Consider the following 10,292-nt stretch of genomic DNA (forward strand, 5'->3'; position numbering starts at 1 on the left):
GCTGAGCCAAGGGGCCGTCAGGGGTCCTTAACAATGACCCTCAACAATCAAGTTGCTAAGAAAATATCCAGAAAAATACATGGCTCTCGTGAATATATATAAACCATATGTTTCATTGAAACTCATCTCATAGGTTATCGCCACAAAAGATAGTAACTTAAGGAAAAAACATTCAAAGCAAAGAAAAGATCACCAATAGAAGAAATTCTTCAAGTTGATGATCTAAAGGAAAGGAAATTCAAGACCTACTTGTATACAGATGTATGCAAATTTTATGTATCTAGCAACAAGAATAATAACTTTTCATGGTGAAAAAATTTCAGCTCAACATCCGAAACAAAAACACAATAGGAAAGAGAAATCTTGCAAACCTGCAAGGAAACCAATAGAGAAAAACTAGAAGTATGTGAATACAAGCACAGGAGTTAGTCCTACTTTAGACAGATTACGAAGATTTTTCTTCATACAGCTCTCACCTAATACATAGACTAAGCACTTCTCTTCTTCTCTTATAAAACCCTAATACAAAGCTCTCATATAATTGACTCAAGAGACTCAAGTGGCCGGTTCAAAGGGTTCAACTAGTCACCCCCTCTATTTATAGGCTAAGTTCTTTGACCTCTAAGATTCCTAACTTATTCCTAAAATACTCATCTCTTGTAGTACACTCATACCTACCACTGATAGTATTTTAATCTATTTTTTCCTTGATGCAACAGACAATCGTGCTACCTTCATGACTCAGTTCGCCTCGACGCAAACTTCACAATGATGTCACATACACTTCCATCATTCCTATGGTTTAAGGTCAAACTGTGAAAACTTTTGCATGCTTCTTAAAACATAACTCACCGCCACTTGCTTGACTTCAAGTAAGCATTCTAATGTTTACATGTTTACTCTGTCTTGCGATCTTAACCATCGGCAAGTCTCTCTTGCCCTCGATCTCTTAGACCGCTTTGTCACTTGTACCAGTATTCTCTTTGTTTGACTTCGTCAACACGTCGTTTTTATCCATCTTATTATGTTTTGCTTGATCTCTATATGCACAGATAGGATCGCCTTTGACTCTGTCTAACCTCCTTGATCATTTGGTAACAAGCACCTCGCTTGAACCCGATCATACCACATCAACCGCCAAGTTGTATTCATTGTCTGCACAATATAAGATAAGAAAATATACATCTCTAACAACATATAGCTCCATCTACAGTTAATTCAAATTAAAATCCTTAGTTCAAAATATATTAAAAAATCATAAACACCGAATAATCCAACTACAATTCTCAGTCAAGCTGCAACTACATCCGAGACTGTAGTATTCTGTCGGGGTAAAAACTGACTAGTATCTGCTGCCCAGCAAGCTGTCTTGGCAGAAGGAAGGGCATCATGTTACATCACCAGTGTAGCCACGCGACTTCTCAACAGGGATCAATGGAAAACCTCATTTGTGAATGAGGCAGCGATGGATGTGCAACATTTCAGCAGAGCAGGATGGACTCAAGATAGAATAAGATTGAAGTTTAATTTGGACATAGATATATGGTTCAAAATACAATTTCTGATTGTTGATTTCCATTGTAATAGACACTTCAAGTTATGGACAACTTGATGCATCGATTAAATGGAGCAAACAGTAAGTGGTGAAAGAAAAGAAAAGAAGCATGCAGGCCTGTTGATACTGTGCCAAAGAACTAGTAAATCTAACAGCCGTGATGGGTCGCAGCATCGCGCTGCCAGCTTCTGAGATGAGGCAATCCCCATGCCCGCAACAAATCAGTGGCTACAACGGCTTCTCCTCCCTGTGCAGAAGCCAACCCCACACACGAAGCGACTGGTTCGACTCGACCTTGTATCGGGGCTTGTTCTTATAAATAGAATTTCTTTAATAATCACCACTATAAAAATATGGTGAATGCTTTGCGAATCTATTTAGTATATATATTAGAAGTCTATGATATATGTATGTATATATAAAATGTGATATGTTTAGATACTACAACTGTACTAGGGTTAGCTAAAAACGTCACACACAAATCGCCCGTACGGCCGCCAACCCGTGTAGCTCCCCGTGTTGCTGTGTGGCTGGTAGGGCGTGGATCGCGCGGGAAACGGTCCGAGCCTAGCGGGCCAGGCGCCAATTAGTAATACAGTACGTGATTGCCGTCGATCCGATCCCGACCGCTCCAATCGTTGCTAAGCCGTATCACGCCTTTAATGGCCGGTTAAATGCCCACATTTAACCAGGCATTTAACCCCGCGATTTAATGGGCGTACGTGTAGTGCATGCAAGCTTGACCGAGAGATCCCTGACCTGGGTGTCGCGTCGCCATGGCCATGCAAGTACTAGCTCGATAGAAGACGAGGCGCCGCTCGTGTACCGCTGCTAAGCGTAGAAGCAGCAGCAAATCTCTGTGATTTCTCGGCGAGCAGGGAGGCGTGTAGCTTTTTTTAAAACACTCACATAGTCACATATTAGCTGTTGAAGACAGGTAGTGTGAAGTTTAGAGATGATGAAATCAATATGTACACATTGCTGGAATGCCGTCTAATAATGAAAAAAAAATCCCCTTAATAAGACACACTAAAAGCTTGCATTTAATCACCGGTGGACAATAAATAAAACTACTCTACTGACCACACAAGCCAAGGCTTAGGCTCTCCGGGGCCGTGTAACATGGATGCCAGCTACCGCATGATATCGCACACAAAGAATTATACATTTCTAAAGTAACTCCAACTCATTTCTTATTCCGGTTCTCTATTACTCTGAATAAAAAATTCTCTATCCTAATTTCTTTTCCTACTTTATAGCACGCTACAACCAATTCTCTAAATTTGTCTCTTTATAATCCACTCACTTCTATTTTATTAATATCCTGTAACTAAAAAATAACTATTTCATATTTAAACGTAGCACCAGACGAGCCACCAAGAGCACGCACAGACGGGTCAAGGGCACCACGAGCTACACGGCATGACCTCCAGGGCAGCATGCGGCGTGAGCTCAAGGGCACCGCGCGGCACGAGCTCTAGGATGACGCAGGCAAGCTCAGCAAGAGTGTGCGGCACAAGCTCGAGGGTGACGGGCAGCGCGAGCTTGAGGCTGGTGGGCTCAGCGGTGACATGTGACGTGAGCTCGAGGGCGGCACGAGCTTAGTGGGGGCACGCGGCACGAACTTGAGGACGACGCGGGTGGCAGGAGCTCGAGTACGACGCGAGTAGCGTGAGATCCAACGGGCATCCTCTATAGCAACTCCCTCCCCTCTTCAACCTTCCTCTTCCTAAGATCCCGTGAAATCGATGAACAAGAACCTCAAAATCGATCTCGTACCAGAAAGAAAGAGAAAGGAGATAAGAATTCACCGGCTGGACAAGTGGCAGGAATGATCGAATCTGTATAAGTTGTTGTTCAATGGCGAAGAGAAAGGTGTCCTACATGTGGTCAATAGAGGAGGTGAGATAGTGAATAGGTAAAAATAGGAATAGAAGTAACGAATCGGTTGCAGCCAAATATTTTATCGTCTCACTAAATAATAGAGTAGCCACCTCAACACTTATCCTCTAGTTACTGCTACCGTGCTACGTGTGCGTACTTGCTCGTGACCCATCACTGCTTCCATAGCATTTCAATGCAAAAAAACAAAAGGAAAACACTCCCTTGCTATTTGAAATTTTGTATTTTAGCGGTGTACACCGTACGTGCTCCACAGTGCTTTCTGTATGTAGTGTAGTATATATGGCTACCAGTGGTCGTAGTAGACTGGGAGGAGTGGTTCCACGTCAATCCCATGGATCGGCCGTACTTTCTTTGATTATAAATACTTGATGTTTTAATTAAAATTTAATTAAATTTTATAAACTTTGATAGTTAATAGCTTTTAAAATATTTAGTTTAGAAACTTAAAAATCATATATGCAGATTTATTTATTTTTAAATAATTAGATATTATAATTATATTTTAGTACAAATAATAATTAAAATTGTACATGTAAGATGTACAAAGTCAAAACCGTTATTTATTTTTGACCTGAGCAAGTATATGCACGCAGAGTTACGAATACAGGTGACTGACTACACGCGTCGCGTGATCATGTCAACGCATCATTGGTTTTTCCTGGTCCGTTCGGTCACATCGTAACTGTGCCGTTGGTACCTGGTACAGCTTTATTTGGTGCCATGCCATCATTGAGAAACAAACACGTCGCAAAACAAATTAAAGCAGAAAAGGCGAAGTACACGTAAGACAGCTACATGTACTTGGTAGGAAAATAAGACAGCTTGTGATGTCAACAATGATGTTACCTCCTAAGCTGCGATTGGCTTAATTTTCACACCTGGCGCGTTTTGGCTCATCACCTGACAGAGATTTTATAGAAGAATTGTTCAGATAAAAAAACACCAGGTACAATTTTTTTTATTAAATAAAGATCTACTTATCTGCTGACAGATTTAAAAAGAAAAAAACTGTTGCATTATTTACTCTTAGATCTAGATCGAACATCCTGATTAGTCTCGATTTCATATAAATTTTCTAATACTAATCCTTTCCACCTCACTCAACATCCCATCACTGTCATCCTTCTCCCGACCCCACTACCATTTGCCCCTCGCGCCACTGCCATCTGCTTTGTCATCGCCCTCTCTAGCGCTAGCATAGCCTGCCAACACTTCTTCTCTCACCTTATGCCATCCTCTATTTTGATAGGCTTTGTACCATGCTCTTCATCTCTAAGCTCCCCATCACCGCCACCACCCCTCTCGGCTCCAGCGGCACCATCGCCACCCGAGTCGCCACCCATGACCACCATCGACACTAAACTCTTCAATCATGATGCCCTACCACTACCATAGACCAACCGATCGTCTCCCAGCACCACGACAGCGATGCCTTCGTCGCCTCGCCGTTCCGCCCACCGCCGACCACCACCGTCAAACCGACATCCTCCTTTGTCCTCCATCTAAACCGGTAGCCACTAAGTCCTAACTCCCATAGCCTTAAACCCTAATTTTACCATCACTAGAGAACAAGACATCGCCCGAGTTCGTGCAGATATGATGACTGAAGCACGAATCTCCCTGCGAATACTAAGTAAAAAATTCGACAAATTTCATCAGATAAGTAGCATTTTTCAAAAAAAAAAAGTTCACTGGTGGCAGCACTAGAATGGATTGAACGCAAATACAGCTGGAGTCTCTTAGTTGCGCGCCACTGAGGATCTCAGCTGTAATTATCAGTGGTTGCTTGTGGATGAGCTGGGCCCACTTCTGTTGTAGCCTAGCCGCCACCATTTGCCCCATATATCCATGGGAGGATCGTCCTCAGACATTCCCTCCCCATCTTCTCCCCAACCAGAGGAACCAGAAGTCCAGAACAAAAGGAAGCATTTCCTTCTTCGTGCTCCCTTCAAGCGGTCTCTTGTGTTCTTGCTGTGAGACTGTAGAGGGAGAGGGGCTGGTGAGCTTGCCTGTGCGATTCATGTGTGCGTGTGTGTGAGAGAGAGGTGGCTTAGTAGCTTGGCCATCTGGAGCAGTCGCCATCTCTGCTTTTCTGCTCCTTTGCTTTCCCTGCCCATCTCTTTTGGCCTCCGGCCTCCTCCCAATCCCACTTTTGCTTTCCCACATCTTTGCTTCAATAATGATGGGGTGGTGGGTTTGGTCCTGAAGCTGTTGCTGCTGCATCCCCACTGATCTCTCTCCTTCTTCCTAGTCCAAATCCACCAGCTGCTTCCTTCCATCCCGCTTACCCTTTTCTCTTTTCAGCTATAGTTGGGTAGTAGGTTGGTTCTGTTTGCCTTCCCCCTTTCTTCGCTTGCTTTTCGTTGCTGGGGATTGGGAGACCTTGAAGCCATTTCTTCCCTGTCCACATCTTGCTCCTTGCAGGTGCTGCTGGTGGGAGCCTCTTGCAATTGGCTCAATTGGGCTCCTGATTTCTTGATTGGACTAGTGCCAACAACCAGTTGTCTTGTTGGCTTTCCTTCTTGCTCCAGCTGGTGCTCTGTTGAGAGCAAGAACCTTAGCCTATTCTTGCGCTGGTTTCGTGGCTTCTTGCTGCGAATTTTCTCAAGTTCGGGCGGCTCTTCCCCTTTTGGAGGTTGCCATGAGACCGGAGGAGAGGAATGGTGCGGTGGGCAGGGTGAGGGACCAGTTCCCGGTCGGCATGCGGGTCCTCGCCGTCGACGACGACCCGGTGTGTCTCAAGGTGCTTGAGACCCTCCTGCGGCGCTGCCAGTATCATGGTAAGGAATTGTGCAGCTCAGGGCTGTGATTTTGTCTCGCGGCCTGCTATATTTCTTAGTTCTGGGGGCGTTGTATGTTCTGTTTCGAAGTTTCGAAAAATTATATGCATCCAGGGCAGACACTAAAATTAAAATGCTGTTGTTGTGGTTGTTACAGGTAGATTAAATGCTGTTATCACGACAATTCATCCTGTAGCTACAGAGTTGTCTACATCTAAACATATTAGACTCAATTTATGACTTCACTATCACCATGTAAATGAATGCTGCATTATTTTGATCTTTAGTACAGATTAATTGGTCTTGTCATGCAATATGTAGATGATGTTTGGACTAGCTTTTACAGTTACTCACCTGTAAGAGGAATTTGTTTTGTGTTTGCTTAGTGACAACAACGAATCAGGCTGTTATCGCCCTGAGGATGCTAAGGGAAAACAGGGACATGTTTGATTTAGTTATCAGTGATGTCCACATGCCAGACATGGACGGCTTTAAGCTTCTGGAGCTTGTGGGGCTTGAAATGGACCTCCCTGTCATTAGTAAGTCCAAGATGCTATCTATCTTACTGGTATTCGTCTCTCACTGTTCTTGGTAGTAGTATGCACCTTTTATTTAAGGATATTTGTATATCTTCAAAGCATCAATGTACTGTAGCAAATCCTAAGCGCTGTTCTTCCACCCTTATATTAGAGGAAGGCAAAGATGTGAGTGTTCCCTAATTATTTTCCTTGCAGTGATGTCGGTGAATGGAGAGACCAAAACTGTAATGAAGGGGATAACTCATGGTGCTTGTGACTATCTCCTAAAACCTGTTCGACTTGAAGAGCTTAGGAATATCTGGCAGCATGTTGTTCGAAGGAAATTCAGTAACCGTGAACGTGCCAATGTTGATCCCTATGAGGAGTGCAATAAGCCAGCAAATGCAGATTTTGATCATGTCCACAGCCCAATTACATGTGGGTCACCTGACCAAAGTGGGAGACCCAGCAAGAAGAGGAAGGAATACCATAGTGAAGAGGAAGATGAAGGCGAGGAGAGTAATGGTCAAGAGAACGATGACCCTTCAGCTCCAAAGAAGCCAAGGGTTGTTTGGTCGGTAGAACTGCACCGGAAATTTGTTGCTGCTGTTAACCAGCTTGGAATTGAGAGTAAGTACAGCACACTGTTTTTGTACCTGCAGCTATTAAGTTTTTACATAGACTAATTTTACAACCTATCTTTCTGTTGATGCAGAAGCTGTGCCAAAGAGGATACTTGAGCTCATGAATGTTGAAAAACTCACCAGGGAAAACGTTGCAAGTCACCTACAGGCAAGGCACTTACCTCACCTTTTCAATTTAGCAAGTACCAGTAATCCTAAGAGCTGCTATGCTTAAATTTGTACTGTGTCTCAGCAGTACGTGTAATAAAGATGCTTATACATTTTTATGTTCCCAAGATGTGTAGCTTCACTTTTACTTTTTTGTGGCATTAGGCCCTGGGAAAAAATTATGCAGATTTCGTTTGAGTTTTTAATGCAAAAAAGTGCTGATAAATAGTTTGCTCACTGTTTGACATTACTACAGATGAACTATAAGAAAGCCATGGTCACCACCTAGTTAACGGAGAAACATCCTTATGTTTCTGACATAGTATAGTGCGTGTTTATAACAGCAAGTGCATATTTCCTTGAAATACTATGGTTTTTACTTCCTGGAAAGGATCCTGGAACAAGTAAATGAATAGTCTGTTAAACGTGGAGCACAGGCTGCAGATTTTTTGTGTAGCACTCTGTTCAGTCTACTGTACAATACAAGCTGAAACTGAATAGGACTTATCCCTCTTATTACGCTACATATCAAATTCCAAAACAATCTAAATGGGAGCAGTGCAGAAATACACATGCTTAAACCTTTTCCTTTGTGTACCATGCAGAAGTACAGACTCTATCTCAAACGGCTAAGTGCTGTGGCATCGCAACAAGCTAGCATTGTTGCTGCTTTGGGAGGTAGTGACCCCTTTATGCGCATGGGTGCATTTGAAGGACTCCAGGCTTATCAAGCTTTTACCTCTTCAGCAGCTCTGTCATCTTTTAGCCCTCAGGGGTTATTAAATAGAAATAATCCAACATCATTTGGGCCAATTCAGATTGCAACCGGCAATTCCACAACAAGCCATTCCATTGGTGATCCAAGTAAATATCACCTTAGCTTACTGAGTAACCGACAAGGAAATTTAGCACAAGGTTTGACAGCTTCAGTTGGGCAGGTCCAGCTGCCACAAAAGTGGATCCATGAAGAATCTGACGATCTGTCTACTATCCTTTCTGGGAATGGCCTGGCTAATGGTGCTCCTGGCACACTCCAAAGTGTCACAAACAGTCCTTTTCTGCAGCAAGAGCTTGTGGAATGCAGACAAGCCAAAGTTGTTATCCAGCCACCAATTAAAACTTCATCTGCAAGTTCAGAACATCTTGAAGGCAACGTTGGAGTTTCCTCCAGTCTGATGGATTCTCATGTATCCCAGCAGAGTAGTCTTCCCTTATCTGCATTTTCTTCCAGTGGGCTGACTATAAATGGCTCATTTGGCAATAATAATGTAGCTAAGTTGGGTGCTGCATCCTCTGGAGGCACACATATTTGTCCTTCAAACGGCCTGAGGGTAGCAAGAGACAACAAAGTGGGAGCTAGCTCTTTTGGTAGTGTGATACTTTTGCCTCCAGATACTGTGCAAAACCCAAAGTACTTGAATTTTGGGGGTGGGAGCAGTTTGAGACAGAACATGGATGGAGGGAATGCAGACAGTCTATTGGATTCAAAGCTTGTATGGAGTTCATTACCGAGCTGTCAACTATCAAGTAATATTGGAGGTCATCATCCCGTGAGCCAAAGACCGAATAATGGTAGCCTTGGTGCCAGAATGATTGGACAGACAAGTGCAAGTGCTTCGACAGCTGCTCCACAAACGAAGATTGACATGTTCATTTCAGGAGATTTTCTGACGCAAAAGAATGCATCGGATTTGAGCTTTCCTAAGCTCCAGAGTGAGCTTAGTTCTACTAGCTGCAGCTTCGATGGTCTTCTCAATTCCATAATCAAAGTGGTAAGGAGACTATTATTATTTTTTCAAATTAGTTTCCATAGCATTCATCGTATGACAAAAGAAATACCTAGTAGCATAGCTGATTCATCTGACAGGAGCCTTAATTCACGTGCAGGAAAAGGATGATGCTTCCTTCAGCGATGATCTGGGATGTGACTTCTATTCCCTGGGCGCGTGTATATGAAAGCCATCGCCACATATCTGCAGCTGTGTACATCTCTCATTGCATGCTGTGAAGCTAGCGTTAATCTTAGGTCGACTGTGCTACCCCTATTCGTGTTGTTCACCGTCCAGCAGTTACAGTATTTAGTACTAACTAGGTTTGTATGTAATGTAGCAGTAAGATACCTGGAAGATAAGGTGCATTGCTAGAGACAATTTGTTTCAGCTTAAGATTATAATAAGCTAGAGACAATGATGGCTTGTAAGTTGTAACCTGAGCCGTGGGCTCTGTCCTCACGGAGACCAGTGGATGCGTCATGCGTGGCGTGGAGTAATTAGACGTGGGCTTCGATTTGAAATTGTGTTGGAACTTCCGTGACTGATCGAGCTTTCGATTCCTTTGGTTTTATTGGGTGGGCGAGGCTGCCGGGGTGGCTGCGCGCGTGAGCGGCTGAGCCTGAGCAACACGAGCGTTGGGCTTGGGCGGTGCGGTTGGAATTGCAGGCGGTCAGGTGGGCGCGCGGGGGTGCAGGCGGCGGTGAGTTCTGGGGTTGGCGAGCGAGACGGCGTGCGGGCCTGCGTGGAGATTTGGGTGGCGAGGGCTGAAGACGCAGCAGCCAGCGGCTGCCGAGGGCGCGGGTTGGACTGGACGCGCCCGACGTGGGGCGCGCGGCCGTTTGGGGGATGGGCGGGAAGCGATAGGCCGACGTGGGTAGCCAGCGCGCGGCGTTCGCACTTGCCTATCGCTTCGGCCGTACCGTTCGACCGGCATGGCGGCACGAGCATGTTGATGGGGTGGAATGGATTCA

The 10,292-nt window shown here is 44.3% G+C and overlaps 1 protein-coding gene across 1 annotated transcript; it reads left to right on the forward strand.

Annotated features, from left to right (window-relative positions):
- The first annotated feature begins 5,318 nt into the window (after nt 1–5,318).
- Nucleotides 5,319–9,842, forward strand: LOC133921019 (two-component response regulator ORR23-like). The gene is made up of 6 exons (XM_062365716.1): nt 5,319–6,240; nt 6,627–6,779; nt 6,975–7,388; nt 7,474–7,550; nt 8,155–9,321; nt 9,437–9,842. Exons 1-6 carry the CDS (start codon nt 6,102–6,104, stop codon nt 9,503–9,505), a joined length of 2,019 nt encoding a protein of 672 aa, XP_062221700.1. The 5' UTR covers nt 5,319–6,101; the 3' UTR covers nt 9,506–9,842.
- Nucleotides 9,843–10,292: the final 450 nt, after the last annotated feature.

Source organism: Phragmites australis, chromosome 6 (assembly GCF_958298935.1).
Source record: "Phragmites australis chromosome 6, lpPhrAust1.1, whole genome shotgun sequence".
Taxonomy (NCBI): Eukaryota; Viridiplantae; Streptophyta; class Magnoliopsida; order Poales; family Poaceae; genus Phragmites; species Phragmites australis.

What these genes read in the sequence shown, in the direction of transcription:
- LOC133921019 (XM_062365716.1), top strand. Translation starts at nt 6,102, where the DNA reads ATGAGACCGGAGGAGAGGAATGGTGCGGTGGGCAGGGTGAGGGACCAG. An exon ending in GCGGCGCTGCCAGTATCATG is followed by an intron (nt 6,241 to 6,626) that starts GTAAGGAATTGT and finishes GTGTTTGCTTAG; the next exon opens with TGACAACAACGAATCAGGCT. An exon ending in TCAATTCCATAATCAAAGTG is followed by an intron (nt 9,322 to 9,436) that starts GTAAGGAGACTA and finishes ATTCACGTGCAG; the next exon opens with GAAAAGGATGATGCTTCCTT.